The 19,205-nt window shown below is 41.5% G+C and overlaps 1 protein-coding gene across 3 annotated transcripts in view; it reads left to right on the top strand.

Moving 5' to 3' along the window:
- c7h2orf42 (chromosome 7 C2orf42 homolog) overlaps positions 1 to 5,213 on the top strand; it is a 6,496-nt gene extending 1,283 nt beyond the window's left edge. Inside the window, exons 2-9 of one of the 3 annotated variants that reach the window (XM_026173168.1) lie at positions 1 to 455; positions 1,291 to 1,410; positions 1,546 to 1,656; positions 1,922 to 2,026; positions 3,675 to 3,782; positions 4,428 to 4,528; positions 4,665 to 4,827; positions 4,920 to 5,213. The exon at positions 1 to 455 is cut by the window's left edge and continues 639 nt beyond it. In XM_026173168.1, the coding sequence (XP_026028953.1) occupies positions 1 to 455; positions 1,291 to 1,410; positions 1,546 to 1,656; positions 1,922 to 2,026; positions 3,675 to 3,782; positions 4,428 to 4,528; positions 4,665 to 4,827; positions 4,920 to 5,152 (1,396 nt within the window). In that variant the 3' untranslated portion in view covers positions 5,153 to 5,213. Of the gene's footprint in view, positions 456 to 1,290; positions 1,657 to 1,921; positions 2,027 to 3,674; positions 3,783 to 4,427; positions 4,529 to 4,664; positions 4,828 to 4,919 lie in introns of all 3 variants that reach the window. The other 2 variants (XM_026173167.1, XM_026173169.1) reach the window with 2 other exon arrangements.
- The last annotated feature ends 13,992 nt before the right edge of the window (positions 5,214 to 19,205 follow it).

Raw genomic sequence — 19,205 nt, forward strand, 5'->3', positions numbered from 1 at the left:
CAAACAAGCCATAGAGTGTCGCAGCTGTGCCACCCCACTGACGTTCAAAAGTTCAGTCCTGGAGGGTTTGAAGGCCTCAGATCAAGTCAAAGAAGAGCTGTGGCGGCTGGCCACGGAGTCTCCGGGGCCCCTGGTGCAGCGCGTTTCTAAAGACACGCTGGTGGTGAAGTGTCACACGGACTCACACCATCCACTGGGGCTGCTGCATCTGACTGTAGGCGCAGGGGGGCCGTCATCAGAGGCTTTGAAGAGCGAGAGAAGCATTTTTCACTGTGCCTGCCAGGTTAACACGAGAAGAAATAAAGCCGGCGTGGACGGAGCAGGCGGCTCTCAGCCGCCTCCCAGCTCTTTCACTTTGCAGCCCTGCCTTCACTTCTTTGCCTGCGTGTGTGCATTTGCAAGCGACGAGAAGCTGGCCTCAGAGTTTTCAGCTTTCCTCAACTACGCCTCCAGCGGTACGGCAACCCAGCTGATTTCAACCAGTTTCGACAGAACCTGGCAGCAGACTGGGATTACATTAGTACTAAAGTGTTGTCAGACAAGAATACTGAATCCAGTCTCTTTATTTATGAAACTTCTCAACAAGCAAAAAGATACACACATACATATATTAGTGATAATAACCTGTCATTTTGGAGGGCTGCAGAGGAATACTGTTTAAAAAAACAGCAATTGAATGTACATGCACATGATGTTTACTAAGAGACTTGGCGAAAATCAGAGTTACACATTTTTCTCTGACCTGTAATGCTTTTTTTTTTTTTTTTTTTTTAATCATTTCTGATTGTTTTGGTGTGAGTTGCCCTGAGCTGTGGGTATGTCTGCCTTTCTGCAATGCAATGAAACCAGAAGGCTCGACTTGTAGTAGTGAAGAAATATCCATATATTTCAGTTGTTCAGAAGTACACCTGTTCAACTGCTCTATAACACAAACTGTCTGATCAGCCAATCATATGGCAGTGACTCAGCGAAGGTGACTTGATGACATTCAAACTGGGCATCAGAATGGGAGAAGACTTTGAGCATGGCTTGGTTGTGTCACTCTGTCACAAGAAAAAGCCCCTCATTATGCTTTTTTTTTTTCCAAGTGCCATTTAACTTAAGCATAGTCAAGAGAAAGCAGATGTCTCCAAGACTGGGTTTCTAACACCAAAACAATCTAGATGTATAAAAAGCACCACAGACCAGCTTACGGCTTTACTCTTGGCCACAAATGCAGCTCAGCCAACTGTTCCTTCATGCTTGATCACATGTCTTAGCATGTCCCTCTCCTTGTGGTTTTCCTTTCAGGCTTGCAGCAAAAAGTTTTGGGTAGAACAATCAGTCCCTGTGAGAAACCTCTGCAGCAGGCTGAACCCGTCGGCTCTCATCCCAGAGCCAAGAAGCTTCACCTGGATGAATCTGTCTCTGGTGGTTTGATCGTAATTCTTTCTGAAAAACTGAGCACAAATCATTGTGCTCATCGATGTTGCTCTAAATCTGCTGTTGTCCTCACTTCTCTTCCTGTCTTATCTTTCTCTGTCATTTCCTGCTGCCTCTGTGAAGCCCTCTCAGTGGCTTCTCTCTCTGGGGTGGGGAAGGAGGGAGTGTCGGCCTCTTGCCCAAGGAAAGCTGGTCACAGGAAAGCCCCTGGTGCTGGTGGGCCGAAGGCTCCAGGTGCTACCTCCTTGCCTTGTCTCACCACTGGAGCCTTTCCACCTCTCTTGTGTGTGTCTGTTAAAGAACCTTAAATCTCCTCAGACGTCTCTCTCTGTGGTTGTCATTTCATCTATCTAATCTTGCAGCACTTACCCCGATCCACTGTTCAAAAAGAACACAGAAGATACTATAACAGTTGTAGCATATTCTAACATTTAGTTCAGGAAAATGTCTGGATTCTTTTTTTAATCTGATTTGAAGACTAAATATTTGTATGTCTCAGGGAGCACTCAGGCCGTGGATGAGCATACGGTGACGATGGGCTTTCATCAGTGGCTGGCGAGTATCACAGAGAGGATCCACCTGGCCATGCACTACCAGTGTGATGGTAAAGTTGAAACAACGATTCAAGCACTAAAACGAAAGTATTTTCAACAAATTAGGCCATGAAATCTTGCGTCTTTGAGAGTAGTGTCACCTGTCTCCGGTGGTACAATGGAGACTTTTACATAGAAAATATCCTCATGTTTGACATCATACCGAGCCACGAGTAGAAAAAAGTTCTTGAAACATAGTGTTTGGAGCAGACTGAAGCCTGAGTTTTTGTCTCACAGAGACTTCTTATTCATTTCCTTGTAGAATAGAATGTCTTTATTGTCACTATGCAGATATACAATGAGATAAAGTCAGATACAGAGATAGTATCTCATTATACGAAACTTTAGCCAACACTTAATAAACACTTTCACCCTCCTTTCACTTTTTTGACCAATAATTGCGCCGGGTCTTCCATGTTGCTCTGTCACATTTTTGATCATAATTCATAAATGTTTTAGTTACTTTACATCCAGTGAAACCATAAATCAGTAAGAAGCAAATCACAACAACAAAAATGTATTTCCAAGTTATCAACATGAACAACATAACAGATTATTAAAAATTAATGACGCAAAGAACCTTTATTTGGAATGGTTCACTCGTTTAATTGTTAAATATGCTGTACTTGCTGTATTTAACCACCAGGGGCCAGCGCAAACACGCTGTTAACACATTTTAAATTGAGGAACTGGGGAGCACACAGTTGTAGTAACAAAACACAAATATTATTCTGCTTTTGATGAAAATAGCAGTTTCTAGTTGCTTATTGCAGAGCTGTAAAACAAAATTAAACGATTTAATTACTTTATTTATCCCCGTAGGGAAATTACTCTTTGCATTTCGCCCATTCACTCTATTGAAGCAGTGGACAGCCAATCCAGCGCCCGGGGAGTAGTGTGTAGGGACGGTACCTTGCTCAGGGGTACCTCAGGGTAGCCATTCAGTGGTCCCCATTTTATTTAATTTATTCAGTGAAAACATACAAACTCTCTACATCGACTGTGTTTACATCGACAGTTTAATTCACTATTAGTTATATAGCGCCAAGTCACAACAACAGTCAATTAAAGGCACTTTGGGTAAAGACCCTACAGCAGTGGTTCTTAACCTTGTTGGAGGTGCCGAACCCCACCAGTTTCATATGTGCAGTCACTGAACCCCTCTTTAGTGAAAAATAAAATAAAATAAAATAGATATGTTTTTTACTGGTGCACAAAATGAGCCGTGCATGTCACGGCGGAGGCTCTGCCGAACCCCTGAGATCGACTCACCGAACCCCTAGGGTTCGATCGAACCCAGGTTAAGAACCACTGCCCTACAGTGAGAGAGAGAAAACCCCAACAATCAGATGACTCCCTAATGAGCAAGCATTTGGCGACAGTAGGGAGGAAGAACTTCCTTTTAACAGAGAGAAGAAGTAGAATGGGGGAGGCTTTCCCATTCTACCTTTAAATCTCCTAAGGTAGATTTAAAGGTAGAAAGTAATCAGTCTGGGGTGATTACTTGCATATCACCCCAGACTGCAAGTAAGCTTGCAGTCTGGGGTGATATGGTACTATGGTATGGAACTTGATCACAGTACATGTTTCTGCAACATGACAGGCTTTAAATTTCTCACTGCGCACAGAAAAAAAACTGTTTCTTTTTTTCCCCATCAGGGAAGCCAGAGCCTCTGGTCTACCACATTCCTCAGGAGTTCTTCAACGCTCTGCAGCAGCGTCTGTCGCTCGGATCCAAGAAGAGGAGACTGCCTAACTTCACAACAGGTGGGAACATATTAGGCTTTAAGTAAGACAGAAATCAAAACCACACAGCTGAGCTCATCATGTAGCTCATCCTGGAAAAGAACCAATGAGCTTATCCCAGGTTGAGGTGTCCGTGTGCTCACAAGTCACAATATTCGCTACTTCAGAACAGAGTGATGTCTGAATTTAGGTGCACACAATTATCATGTAACGGGTCTTTGCTCAAATTGTGCTTAAGATCATAATGATCATTTTACAGGCAGTAACCTGTGAATTGTGATGCAAACTATGTCAGCGACGTTCTGGTTCGTCACCCAGAAAGTACTTGATAATCTTACAAATTACAGCACAATGGCAGATATTAAACTAGTGACTCATGAACCATCGTAACACAGCCACGCAAAAACCTTGCAAATGGTTTTAAGTTTCAAGCCAATGGAGGTCATTTTTATCATCTCACAAATCATTAAAGAGAAAAGAAAATACTCAAAAAATGAAATGTAGTAAGTCTGCCTTCATCGCCTCGTTACTCCTCTTGTAACCCTTTGCAGTAACTGTGAATGTCTCCTGTGAATCTGGGTACTTCCAGCTAAACAAGCCCAAAAATTCATACTTATGTGATACGTCTCTCTCTCTCTGTCTCTGTCTTATTTGTGTGAATGTCAGCATTTGTGAGAAACGATGGACTTCCTCAGACCTCTTACTCCAAGTACACCTGGCACATCACCAATCTGATGCAGGTCAAACGCATCTTTGACACTCCTGAGGTAAACGCTCGCATCTATAAATAAAAAAAATCACACAGCATTTCTTTCATGAAAGATCTTCATTAGTGGTTTTTTTGGCAGACCCCAGACCTCTTCTTACAACTTCGTACCTCTTTCTTCTTGTCTTGCCCAACAGCTGCCGCTGGAGGTCACTCAGAGTTTTGTGAAAAACGCAGACGGTTCGTACTCACATTTTCGCTGCCCCGAGCCTCCGCCTGAGTTGGAATCACTAGAAGGATGCAAGTCAGATCGGCCGCAGGCGATACGACCAATGGAGCTCCGCACCTTCCTCAAAGTCGGTGAGTAACTTTTCTTTCTTTCTTTAGTTTTTCTTCTTTTACACCTGAAGTCAGCCTGCACAGCCATGTTTACACTGCTGTTTCTCGAGCAGGAGCAGCAGATCAGAAGGAGGCCTGCCCGTTTGTGATTGACTGGATCCCAGACGTTCTCCCTCGCTGTCACGTGGGAGAGCTCAGGATCAGCTTTGAATTTGGCCACCAACAGAGCGGCCAGCCCGAACACGGCGACAAAACGAGCGCAGCAGAGAAAGGAGGCCGTAATAAGTCAGACTGTCCCCAACACAAACTCACAAACACTGTCGAAATTCTACAGGTCGTCGTCTAAACACAGCATGACATGTGTCTCCTCATGTGTCCCACTCATAAATAAATAAATATATATATATATATATATATATATATATATATATATATATATATATATATATATATATATATATATATATATATCTCCATGTGTCAATAAAAGTATTATGAAACGTGTGAAGGAACAAGTGTGTTACACTGTATAATATTGATCAGTAGAAAGCTAGACTGTACTGGAGTTCTCATTTTAATGTGTATTCCTTTATGCAAAAATATTTAAACTACATATTAAAAATCAACAGTTTATTTTTTGAAACAGATTCAGTTTTTTTTTACTTTGTAAAGATAAGAAAAAAGTCTGAAATTGATTGTACAGTAAAAAGTGTGCAAAATAAAATCAGGAAAAAAAAGATGCATTTACTGCCCTGTGTGTCCTGCTGTGTTTTCATCTTGGGAAACTCAGAAATGAATTCTTAGGCCTTTTCGTCATGTCCAGATGATCAAATGATTGATGATCTGGTTCTTATATGGAGCTTTAAGCCTGATTCATTGATAAAAGTACATTTTTCCTTCACCTTAGCACTTTCTATCTCACATTGACACCCCAGTGAAGGCACTGGAAGTTACTCAGGGTTTAGTGTCTTGCCAAGGATAACTTGGCATGCAGACTGGACCAGCAGAGGGTTGAACCATCAACCTTCTAATTAGTTGAGGACCTACTCCACCTGAGCCACAGCCACATCATTCAGTCACGTGATTAAACTGGTGATTCTCAAATTTAGAAGAACAGGTAAAAACAGAATCATATATAGAAACATTTAATCCAGCATTTGAAAACGAATTATCAGCATATACATTAAAAGAGGCCATTTGTGATCTGATGATCAGAGCTGGTTCTCAGGCAAAGACCGAACCAGCAGGTACACAAGGTCAGGTGAGGGACCAGGAGTATGCTGGCCTTTCACAGAGTGGTGTACCTCAGGGTCAAAGCACAAACTGTCAAAGCACAGTTCTGCTGTAATTGTGTGAGGCGCTTGATGGAGGACAGTCAGCAAAAAGGATAAATTGCTGCCATTTAACAAGCTGACTTTCAGCAGTTTGCAGGTCTGGAAAACTGAAGCCAAAGCAAAGCACCTCCCAGCCACTAGAGGGGAACACCTACGGTTGAACAAAGTCTTCCAGTCCTGTAGAAAACACCCGACTGTTCTGACCTCAGTAAGCGCTTTACTGATAAGTTTAATAAACATCCATTTTACTTAGTCAATTATGGTCATTCTAAGAGTCAGAACTTGTAATTAAGTAATTAATTAAGTAATTAAGTAATTAGTGACGTCACAGTGCAGTCCATCTTTTATACCGTCCATGGTTGTTGTCATGCCATCGTGCACGCTGGAGAAGATCCAGCCTTTACTGGAAATTCATACATGCAAGGAGTCAGACCAGGATTCCAGCCTAATCTAATAACAGCCTCTGTGCTGGGAGGCAGTGCAGTGTTACAGAAGGACAACTTTTAAGGTGTAGACAGCCAGTATTAAATGAGTTTTCTTTTTTAAGAATTTCTTTTGTCATACCTAGCCTGTCTGACTTTTCCTGGTGACATTTGTGAACATGGCTTGGTTTTCTGGCCGTTCTAATCCACAGTCCAGCTACATGTACATTAACAGGTTCATTGTGCAATATCCAGCTGTAAACTGGATTCCCCCATTATGTAGTTATGTGTTTACATCCACCACTCATTAGTATTCCCTGGAGACATCTCCGGTGTATTTCTTTTCTCTATTTGTAGCGTGCAGTTTGGTGAAGATGCTCTCTGAATTTGCATGCTTAGACATCACAATATCACAGTCAAATTCAGATGACTGCAGGATAAAAGACGGCTTGTGTTCTCATTACAGTGGAAGTCCTGCATTACTTTTCTGGACGAATGTACATAACTGTTACCAGCAGATGGAAGCAGCGTCCTGCTCCTTCACCTACAGGATTTGAGCAAACACAAATTGAAGAAGTGTAAAAATGGAGGAGAAATGAGTGTAAGAAGTGCATCGTTTCACTCTGTTCCTCTCAGGAAATGAGTTAATATAGAATAAAATTAGGTGTATAACTGCATTTCATAATTTGGCTTCATCCCTTTTTTCTCCCTTCTGGGCATCACAAAGCGGCGATTACACACTTGCTGTGTGATATATCGCTGGAAACATCACACATGCTTACAAAATGTGTCCAAATGCTCATGAATTAATTAAGATTACAAGTTAATGCCATGAGGACGTAACGCCAAATTATATGCAGCGCTCAGAATAGCAGCTTGCACACTGTGTATCTACATGGTTGGTGTAGGCGTTTAAGAACAGTGCCAGCCCCCGGCCTCGTCGTCCCTCACAGGCCCCCAGGACATCAGTGTGAGTACAGCCTCTGCCTGTGCAGGAGGGGGGTGGAGGGTGGGGTGCAGGTTTCTGCCAGACAGCTCTGAGGAACACATTTAGCTGTTTATGTAGTCTGTCAGTCACAGAGATGGGAGACACATCAATCCTCTCCTGGAAGGAATAGCGAGCACATTGTGACAGAGAGACTTCCTCCATCACCTAAAAGATGTGTTATAGAAAGAGACAGCAAAGGCCTGAGACGGTGGGAGGGCTCGTATGTTGCTGGAAGCCAGAAAAGTTGATTTAAATTTAAAAAGACTAAAGTGGTTTTCAGTAAAATTAATGGTCTTAAAAAAAAGCCTCAAGATTGAAAAGCTGCTAGCAGCATGTCAGTCACTGCACGGTGGCATATGTCAGTTCCACAGTGGTATGTCACAGCTCTTGGATGGCACGCTATACCATACTTTCCAACAGTGTGTGTCACATCAGTATGCAAATTTTATGCCAGTGACATTGTTTCGGGGTGGGTGTTTCTATCTGAGCTCGTCTTTTATTAGAAACGCACCAGAGGCTGATACTATAGCTAACCTTTGCTAAAATGTCCATGGTTTCTTTAACTGCTGTAACCAGTCTTTCTAACCAACGAGAGTGGGCTGATCCAATTTAGGGAAGCCATTTGCTAACAAGAAGCAAACCAAGAACATACAGTGGGTTGCAAAAGTATTCGGCCCCCTTGAACTTTGCCACATTTTGTCACATTACAGCCACAAACATGAATCAATTTTATTAGAATTCCACGTGAAAGACCAACACAAAGTGGTGTACACGTGAGAAGTGGAACGAAAATCAGACATGATTCCAAACATCTTCTTTTTTTTTTTTTTTTTTACAAATAAATAACTGAAAAGTGGGGTGTGCGTAATTATTCAGCCCCTTGAGTCAATACTTTGTAGAACCACCTTTTGCTGCAGTTACAGCTGCCAGTCTTTTAGGGTTTGTCTCTACCAGCTTTGCACATCTAGAGACTGAAATCTTTGCCCATTCTTCTTTGCAAAACAGCTCCAGCTCAGTCAGATTAGATGGACAGTGTTTGTGAACAGCAGTTTTCAGGTCTTGCCACAGATTCTCGATTGGATTTAGATCTGGACTTTGACCAACACATGGATATGTTTTGTTTTAAACCGTTCCATTGTTGCCCTGGCTTTATGTTTAGGGTCGTTGTCCCGCTGGAAGGTGAACCTCCGCCCCAGTCTCAAGTCTTTTGCAGACTCCAAGAGGTTTTCTTCCAAGATCGCCCTGTATTTGGCTCCATCCATCTTCCCATCAACTCTGACCAGCTTCCCTGTCCCTGCTGAAGAGAAGCACCCCCAGAGCACGATGCTGCCACCACCATATTTGACAGTGAGGATGGTGTGTTCAGAGTGATGTGCAGTGTTAGTTTTCCACCACACATAGCGTTTTGCATTTTGGACAAAAAGTTCCATTTCGGTCTCATCTGACCAGAGCACCTTCTTCCACATGTTTGCTGTGTCCCCCACATGGCTTGTGGCAAACTGCAAACGGGACTTCTTATGGTTTTCTGTTAACAATGGCTTTCTTCTTGCCACTCTTCCATAAAGGCCAACTTTGTGCAGTGCATGACTAATAGTTGTCCTATGGACAGATTCCCCCACCTGAGCTGTAGATCTCTGCAGCTCGTCCAGAGTCACCATGGGCCTCTTGGCTGCATTTCTGATCAGCGCTCTCCTTGTTCGGCCTGTGAGTTTAGGTGGACGGCCTTGTCTTGGTTGGTTTACAGTTGTGCCATACTCCTTCCATTTCTGAATGATAGCTTGAACAGTGCTCCGTGGGATGTTCAAGGCTTGGGAAATCTTTTTGTAGCCTAAGCCTGCTTTAAATTTCTCAATAACTTTATCCCTGACCTGTCTGGTGTGTTCTTTGGACTTCATGGTGTTGTTGCTCCCAATATTCTCTTAGACAACCTCTGAGGCCGTCACAGAGCAGCTGTATTTGTACTGACATTAGATTACACACAGGTACACTCTATTTAGTCATTAGCACTCATCAGGCAATGTCTATGGGCAACTGACTGCACTCAGACCAAAGGGAGCCGAATAATTACGCACACCCCACTTTGCAGTTATTTATTTGTAAAAAATGTTTGGAATCATGTCTGATTTTCGTTCCACTTCTCACGTGTACACCACTTTGTGTTGGTCTTTCACGTGGAATTCCAATAAAATTGATTCATGTTTGTGGCTGTAATGTGAGAAAATGTGGGAAAGTTCAAGGGGGCCGAATACTTTTGCAAGCCACTGTATTTACTTTTAAGCAGTAGTATTGTATTTTGTATGTAAATCTTTGAAGCTGGATTTAAGAAACACGAGTTTCTTAGTACAGAATGTGATGTCATCAGGTTGGTGTGTTGATTGATTTATATTAACTGATAACTACTTCTAAGGTTAACACTCACTGTTGCAGACAGGGGCAGTGCAAAAGTGAAAAACAACAACAACTACTCCACAAATTCATACTTTTGGGGTACCTTGCGAGTACTAACATGAAACCGGAAGTCTCAGCCAGGTAGCAAAAACTTCAGCCTGTAATACCATATTGGATTTAGCACTGTCCATGTAACCGAAGAAAGAATAATTACGTTTCTAGAATTTACATTGTGCAATAAATTTGTCATGTTTAAATATTTTTGAGATCATTCACAATGAGCAGTAATCTCAAAAGGAGCCTTATAGCATCTTTGAGACACTTGCCTTAGTTTTCCACTCCGTTCATATCATGGTCAAGAGAGACTAGCTCTATACTGCATTTCAGTTAAAAGTATCAACCGTATATAAAGGTGCACCTGTTGGTTGTAAGGTTCTTCTACACAGGAAGCAATTCAGTCACTGCGCACTGCTTTATTGCTTTGACAGCTTGTGTTCCTCTAATGTGTTTACCACCCTGTCATGACCAGTGTTGGGTAAGTTACTTTAAAATAGTAACTTAGTTACATTACTAGTTACTTCTCTCAAAAGTAACTCAGTTACTTCAAGTTACTCGTTACTTTCAAAGTAACTAGTTACTAGGGAAAGTAACTTTGGTTTTACTCAGAGTTCTCTTGTTAATGTGTTTCTTCCATAACTTTGCCAGTCTTCTAGCTTGCTTACTTGCCACAAGTGCACTGTGCCACCTACCAATAGAAGGGAAAATATAATGTATAATCAAATCAAATCAAATCACTTTTATTGTCACATCACATGTGCAGGCACACTGGCACAGCACATGCGAGTGAAATTCTTGTGTGCGAGCCCCACAAGCAACAGAGATGTGCAAACACAATAACACAAACGAGCAAAATACAAGAATGGCCAACCTGAAACTAATAAATATATGTACAATATATAATAGTGTATGCATTTCTGGATGTGTATACTAAATATTTTCCTACGTGTGTGTGTGTGTGTGTGTGTGTATACACATTTTTACAAATTAAATGGTAAAAATAAATAAATAAATAAAAAATAAAAAATAATAATAATAATAAAATATATAAATATATAAAATATACAGAGTTGTGTATAATGTATAATGTATAATGCATATTTCCACGAGAGAAATCCCACGCCTGGACCGTTGTTGACCGCCGCCATGATTCTAGCCTACGTCACAGAGTCATGCGCGCCTTTTACATCCAACACAAAAACTGCAGTCGTGGTGCTTTCGATTGTACTCAGAACTCAGAAATTCTGCCTTCTGAATAGGAAGATGTAGGCAACACCAGACTGCAGATGAGCTGCATACAGGGCTGGACTGGGACTGGGAAAATTGGCCCGGGCATTTTGACTAGAGACCGGCCCACCATTATAGGAAAAATCATAAAGCCTTTGAATGAAAACAAACACTGTTGTGACAGTGATGTACACTGTTTTGATGGTATATATGCATCAATCTATCAATCGTTTGTTGTAAGATTCAGATAATTATTTTTTAAAAGCTAGACATTTTAAATGAGAATAAGAAAGAAAAGTATTTCTTTGTGCCCCCCTTTCCCTGTTAATGCCCTACATGCCCCCCTGGCCACACTTTGCTAGATCTGCCCCTGCACAGTTACCAGCTGTCAGCTGCTTAGAAAAGGATCCTGGGGTTATTTGTCTCTCAGAAACAGTTCATAACTTCCCTTCAACTCATTCATGTCACCTAAAAGGTAAACCTGTTTCTCCATCACCTGTTCAGCTCTGATGATCCAGTAAGGACGTCTCCTGGTTTCATCTTCATGTTTCCCTCTCACCAGATAACCAAACGATATCATGACCAGCAGCTTTTTTGCAGCTGTGGCTCCAGCAAACATCAGCTGATACTAGAAATTAATATTAAATAAATTCTAACAACAGCTGATCAAGCTTAAACGTGCTGCTGTTGTTTAGCGCGACATCCCCTGGTTTCCTCTTTCTGCGCAAAGTGAGCGATAAACAAACAAGAGAGCTGATCATTGATCAGTTTCAGGGTTGAAGTAGAAACGGGAGAGGGAGGGGAGAGGATGAAAGAAGAAGAGGCAGCTGTGCAGCAAAGACACAGAATAACTCCAGCTTTGTGCCTTTTTCATTGTAGCTGAATTACGGGACAAACTGTTCCTTTTCACCTCAATAAGAAACGCGTAATATTTTCTCTGAATACCAGACGGGATGGTTGGCAACTCTAATAACTTATGAACAAAATAAAGTTCAACATCAGTAACTTCATAGCACCCACCCAGCTGTATAGAAACTCCGTCATGCTAGCTAGCACGCAGTACGGAAAAAGTCAGAATAACGGAAATAAACTCCACCTAAACTTGGTTCATATCTGACCCAGAGAGACTGCAGGTCATAACTTCTTACCTGAAGTTCAGTTCACACTTGGACCGGCGGCCGCCTCGGGTCTCTTTTCCTTCTGCGTCACTTTTCCTTCATCCACCTGCTGGCCTCCACCACTTGCTAATGTTACTGAATCTGTGGAAGCTCCGCGATAGCCACCACACGAAGTAACGAGTAACGACCCTATCTAAATCCCAGTAACGACTAACGCGTTCCTGATTTTGGCATAATAACTAGTTACCGTGCTCGTTACCACAATAATAACGTAGTTACTGTAACGCGTTACTTAACAACGCGTTAGTCCCAACACTGGTCATGACTCAATCAACCATATTCTTCAATGTCATTGGTAGTCACTACAGTCCCTCGCTTTACAGCTGAGGAAAACTTAACTCAGGACCTGGCCACTTTGTATCACTAGTGCCTTATTTCGCCCATTGTCACGTCAAGCCACAGAACAAATCAGACTTTCTATGGTCTCTTATTGCTAAATGAGTCAAGGCCTCTATATACTCTGCATTCTGAGGCTTCAATGTTAGAGTTTCAGTACTAGTTTTTTTTTAAAGGCAGATATTAACATTTGAAAAGGAGAGGGCAAAGTCGTTAGCTAATGCTGGCTGTATTCATAAACAATTAACAGACACACACATTTGCTAATTAGTGTCTAGTAACAGAATAACATGATGCAGGTGTTTTCCATAGGACTGGGAGTCTTTACTCAACCACAGGGGTTGCCCTCTAGTGGCTGTTGTGCTCGTATGGGTTCCTGGCTTCCTCCCTCAGTCCAAAGCTATTCATGCTTGGTTAAGTGGTGATTTCAAATGGGCTTGGGTGTGATGTGGATAAATAGGTTAAAGTGTGTACATTAAAGCCCTAATGTGCTTTGAATGGCCGGTTAACTAAAAAAAGCATATACATGCCTTTTCCAGTTGCCTCTCTCTGATATAAAAACATGCTATATGAGCAAATTTTGGTTAGCAAGCGTAGCTGCATGTTGATGAAAGATCACATACTCACCTTAATATCATTTTAATTGGTTTTAACGAGATGCAGCACTTGTACTATTAATACAGAACTTTCCAGACCTCAGACTCACAAATCCATTATCACTTGTTGAAGCATCCCCACGGCCCTCATCACTTGACTTATCTCCGTAATGAGGTCAGAAAAGTTGCTTCCATTTGCACGCGATTAGTGCAAACAGCAGGTCTTTGTGTCCAAGCACAGAAAAACAATATGAAAAAGGGAAAAACCGCGAGGATGCACCAATCATCAGTTACAAAGGTCAGCATTTTTACAAGGCAAAACACATTATCTAAGCCTGCCACGTGGATATATGAGGTGTAACTCAGTGTAAGACAAGGGCGGGGAAAACGATCTGCCAACAAGTAGCCTACCTGCCAACTGGAAGAGATGCAGGCAAACTGACGGGACTTATCAACACGTCCGTGATGACTGATGACAAACCGTGACACGCAACATTTCCACGGCCTGGAAACAAACTGCACTCGACCTGCCTCTACAGAAAACCATTAACCAGACAGAGAAGTCAATGTCGCATGCAAGGTAAAGAGCGAGAAGACCACTTACCCTGTCTGTCAGTCCTCGGGTGAACCGACCGAATCCAAAGTCGATGTCCTGACGATCCACATCTCAATACCTCCACAAGTCCTCCTGACTCCACAGCGGCATGTATTGACTTGTATTAGGAGGGGTAAATCAGCCCTGAATGATGGATGAATATGTGGAGTGAGTCGATCACATGTTCATTAGATGTGTGAAGGAACCTTTAAAAACCTGTCCAAAAGTGGTGAAATCTAATGAAGCTCAAGTACATTTTTGCGTCTTGCATTAAATTTTTTTTTCTATGCTTATTCATACTCCACTGCATTTATATGTTTGCTTACTTAATATACATTGAAGAAAAAAATTCTTTCAAGGTATATTAATTGCTTTAGGACTTGAGGACATATTTTCATACATGTTAAAAAACTAAAACTAAAAATCTGTATGTGGAAAATCTCATAACAAAAATGCGTGTTTGAAATTTGATTCATAAACATGTAAAAATGTGGACGTTTGCCAATTGGATTTAACACCACCAAATCTTAGAAGTAGCTTTTTTAAACCTAAACTATTCATTTCAGAACACTGTACTTATTTAACTGCATAAAAAGCAAATTTGTTTGGGCACAGATTAGTAATTGTGACATTATTGTTTATGTCAGTTCCTCAAATTGGGACAAAATCCAGATTATATTTGAAGCTTTAGCTAACATTTCTTGTTTTAAAGTCAACATGACCAATGAAAAGTACAGAATTATCCATTTTCAGTACTTCTGGATTTGTGATTTCTCTAGTGTCCACTGAGCATGACTCCCATGTTAAAATGTTCAACTTTACAGATTTAAAAAAATCATGCTAATAGCCTAGCAAGGAAAATGGTTTTAGAAGAACTAGCATTTCATTAGTCTGTTATTTAAGGCTAATTATCAGTCATTTCTGTGTTTCATCACTCTTACAATGTAACGGATGTAGCTAACTAAGCTTGATAGCATTAGTTGATAACTTATCACTTCACTTCTTCATTCAAATATGGTAACTCTGTACCATATGGCTAAAAATTAAATGCTAGTTTTGAGGCTTCAAATTGAGGAGTCTAAACCGTAGAGTCGGTACCAACGGTTACTGGCTTTGGATTATTTCATACCATGTGCAAAGAAAAAATACTTAGTTTAAAAATTTATTTTATTTTGATTTGTTATTTTTCTAAAAATGCTACTACTACCTACACCTCACTCCCTCAGTCGTGTTTTTTCTTTCATGCATCAGTAAGTCTGCAAGCTAACCCTTGAAAAAAATGACAAAAACAAATATCACTGGAGAGCTTCTTTGAAAAGGTAAAATGAGACACCAGAGGGGTCTCAGAGTGCCAAGAACAAAAGAAGAAGCTGTATTTAAAAGAAATGATCAAGAATCCTACTTAAATTAAAGGTTCATCGCAACAGGTGATTCACACGCTCTGCAGTTTGAATAATATTCAGTGACCAGGTAGCTAACGATGCCACGAAACAAATCTAAATCATTTTGCAAAATAATAAGTACTGATAGTGCATTATATAAAGAGGCGTAGTTATAGTTACTGTTTATACCTCTAGAGGTTGAGGGTCCATCGTGTCATACCCCGTCCATGCCAAGAACAAATGAAATTCTAAATAAAAAACTAAACTTTTTTTCATTACCTGCTGCAGTAATAGAAGAAAGCAATAAATCTAAAAACAAAATGAAGCAAATGTTCTTATTTTTTAATACTACAAAGAGCCAATGAGATGTGTGTGAGATCTATGTAATACAAATGTGAAACTCAAATAATAAAGTTCAATGACCCTCCACTATAGAACCACCAACCGTTAATCTCATCACCATTAATCTGTGTCCTGTAAATTATGCAGTAGTAATTTTACATTCTTTGGAGAACTGCTAAAAGTTTGGACTGCATTTGAATGGAAACTGGTCACGTGGCGACGAATCTCTGAGGGGAACTGAAAAACAGTTTGAATGTGCAGAAGCAATTTGTTTGTGATTGCCATCAGTGTTTGGATGGATCTCATTTTGTGCAACTCAGCTGCTACACTGCATCATTTAACACAGCCTTTCTTCTCTTATGATTCACGCATCCTCCCCTTCACATGCAAACTTTCTCTCCCCTCCTTCTCCTCCTCCTTCCTTCAGACTGCTTCCTGATCGTTGAGCAGAGTCATCATCAGATCCATCAGTGCACAGTCATTGCCTGAGGAAACACGGGCCAATTATGGCCATAAATAATAATGGGAGAGCGCATCTGGCATGATGACTGATGGGCCTCTCTCACAGCTCATTTACATGGCTTTTGTGTGGCCATCAGCAGCTTCACTCTAATGTAATGCTCAGAAAATGAGCCTTTCATAGAATATTGTATGATTCAAGGGTGGAAAAACGGCACAAGGGCGGTGCATGCTGTGGACTGGAAACAGGGAAGGAGCGAGCATAAAGAGGTCTTAATTGTCCCATTATATGCTGCCATACATACAGTGCGAGCTTGTGGCTTGTCTCTGCTTGTGTGTTACACAAAGAAGTCCATCCATCAATATCAACATGAAGGGGGACTGATTGTGCCTGTGCGGTCAGGTAACAAACTAACCACCTCCCACGCTCGAACACACACACACTACAGATACTTTACATGTGCCTGTCAGACACCTGCCCACTTATCCTGCCTCCTTAATGCTTTTCATGTCAATTCCTAATGCGCAAAGTGAAAAACGATAGCGTTACTTCAAAGCACAGATTGGTGGACAGTTTTTAATTTCTCAGCATAGGTGTCAACGGTGTTCGGAGAATCCTTAATCTGTCCTTTGGGTCGGTGGCTGCCTAGAGCCACAGAACAAAAGGCTGCAGCATGCTGACGTGTGTCCCAGGAGCTGATAAGCCTGGTTGTTAATGGTGTTAGGGTAGATTTCATTACCCCCTCCAGACTGCTCTCATTAAATAAACATCCTCCTGTCACATCCTTCACCCTGCGAGCAGAGGAGTAACCGAGGCAGGACAGGGCGAAGGGAGGAGAGGGATGAGTGAGACAGACAATAAAGCGGAATGTTAATGAAAAACTTGTCAATCAAAGTCAAGTCGGCTGCAAAATGTATGTTGGTGTTCTTGTAAAAGTACTTGTAGCGCTGTTTTTTTCTTCTTCTGCTTGTTATCCAAGCTAGCACTATGACTCTGACAGTGTTGGCTCCTTCGACTTCATGATTCAGGCTGAAATATCACCAACTGTTTAGAGCAGATATTTTTATGATGGACTCTGGATTTTGGATTTACATTTGTGGTTTGAGAGAAATGTATCAACAGCACTCGCATAGATTTGCATAATATTTATCGGAAAAGTACATGGTCCTTTGGTATGGTACAATTCTATTTATACAGGGCCAAGTTATAGCAATCTACTCAAGGTGCTTTAAATTGTAAGGATAACCTCCTGCAGTATTAAAAAATGATCAGCGAGAATTTGGCAACAGTGGGGAGGAAAAACTCCCTTTTAACAGACTTTCAGCAGAGTCAGGCTCAGGGAGGAGCAGCCATTTGTTGGGGGTGTGGGCAGAAATATACTAACAGGTCATTGTCACTAATACACAGGGGTAGCATAAAATACATATCAAGTAAAAACAATGTAAAAGCACAAGCCTTAAAAGATATGTATAAAGGAAAATAGAGTAAGTCTAAGAGTCAGGTACAGGCATTAACAAGCAGGAAAAGCGAGATTAAACAAATAGGTTTTTAACCGTGATTTAAATGATTGGATAGAATCGAACGCCCGGATAGCATGAGGAGGGTTATTCCACAACTCTGGTGCAGCCAAGGCAAACGCACGGTCACCTCTACACTTCAGCCGAGATCTTGGCTGCACCAAGAGTAACTGAGTAGATTATCTTCGTGCTCTGGCGGGAACATACGATTTAAGGAGTTCGATATGGTAGCTCGGTGCTGTGTTGTTGGTGATTTTAAACGTAAGCAGCAGTATTTTAAATTGGATGCGGTATTTAATGGGTAGCCAATGCAGGTCAGCTAGAACAGGGGTAATAGAGGCAAACCTCCCAGTTCTGGTCAGAATGCGTGCTGCAGTATTTTGAACTGTTTGCAGTCTATGAAGAAGGGCAGAATGAAGACCGAAATAAAGTGAATTGCAGTAATCCAGCCTAGAGGTCACAAAGGCGTGGATGAGCTTTTCCAGGTCCTTATGTGGAACATACTGCCTAGCCTTGGAAATGAGACGCAGTTGGTAGAAACTAGATCTAACTACAGCAGACACTTGTTTATCGAATTTGAAAGAGCTGTCCAGCAACACGCCCAAATTGCTAACAGTGTCAGAGAGGGAACTGGTAAGGGAACCAAAGGCATCATGAAGTTGGCCACGGGGAACGTTGCTGCCAAATACCACGATTTCAGTTTTCTTATCATTTAGGATAAGAGAGTTTCCTAAGAGCCACTCTTTGACCTCACGCATGCACTCTTGAAAGCCGTACAAGGACAAAGCAAGATCATCATTTAGTTCAAAGTAGATCTGTATATCATCAGCATAGCAGTGAAAAGCGGTGTGGTATTTCTCAAAGACTGCGCTTAGAGAGAGCATATAGAGGGAGAAAAGAATAGGGCCCAGCACAGATCCTTGAGGCACGCCACAGCAGACAGGTGCAGCGGAGAAAGAGCAGGTGCCCAGGTTGACCAAGAAGGACCTATTGGAGTGATATGATTTAAACCAGTCAAGGGTAACACCTTTAATGCCTACAGTATGCTCAAGCCTCGCTAATAAGATGTTGTGATCTACCGTATTGAAGGCCGAGGATAAATCCAATAAAACTAGGACCGCAGAGCGTCCAGTATCAGCAATTAGAAGAAGATCGTTAAGGTCTCTAAGCAACGCTGTTTCGGTGCTATGATGTGGTTTAAAGGCAGACTGGAATTTATCATTAATGTCGTTCTCATCCAGGTACGCCTGGAGTTGTGAAAGAACTATCTTCTCAAGGATTTTAGAGAGGAACGGGAGCTTAGAGATCGGCCTGTAATTCACATAATCATTATAATCAAGCTTCCTTTTTTAAGAACAGGCTGAAATACAGCATGTTTAAAAGCTGACGGGACGCAGCCAGAGAGTAAAGAAGAATTCAATAACGATAAAATACTGGGTCCAATTACATCGAAATTTCGAGCGGCTGGCACGTAGGATTTCATAAGATACCTGGAGTTTATCTTTACTCCACCTCCTCTCATCGCGGCGGCACACAGGTCGTAAGGCGCGTATAGAGTCGTTTAACCAACATTGGGA

This window comes from Astatotilapia calliptera, chromosome 7, assembly GCF_900246225.1.
Source record: "Astatotilapia calliptera chromosome 7, fAstCal1.2, whole genome shotgun sequence".
Taxonomy (NCBI): Eukaryota; Metazoa; Chordata; class Actinopteri; order Cichliformes; family Cichlidae; genus Astatotilapia; species Astatotilapia calliptera.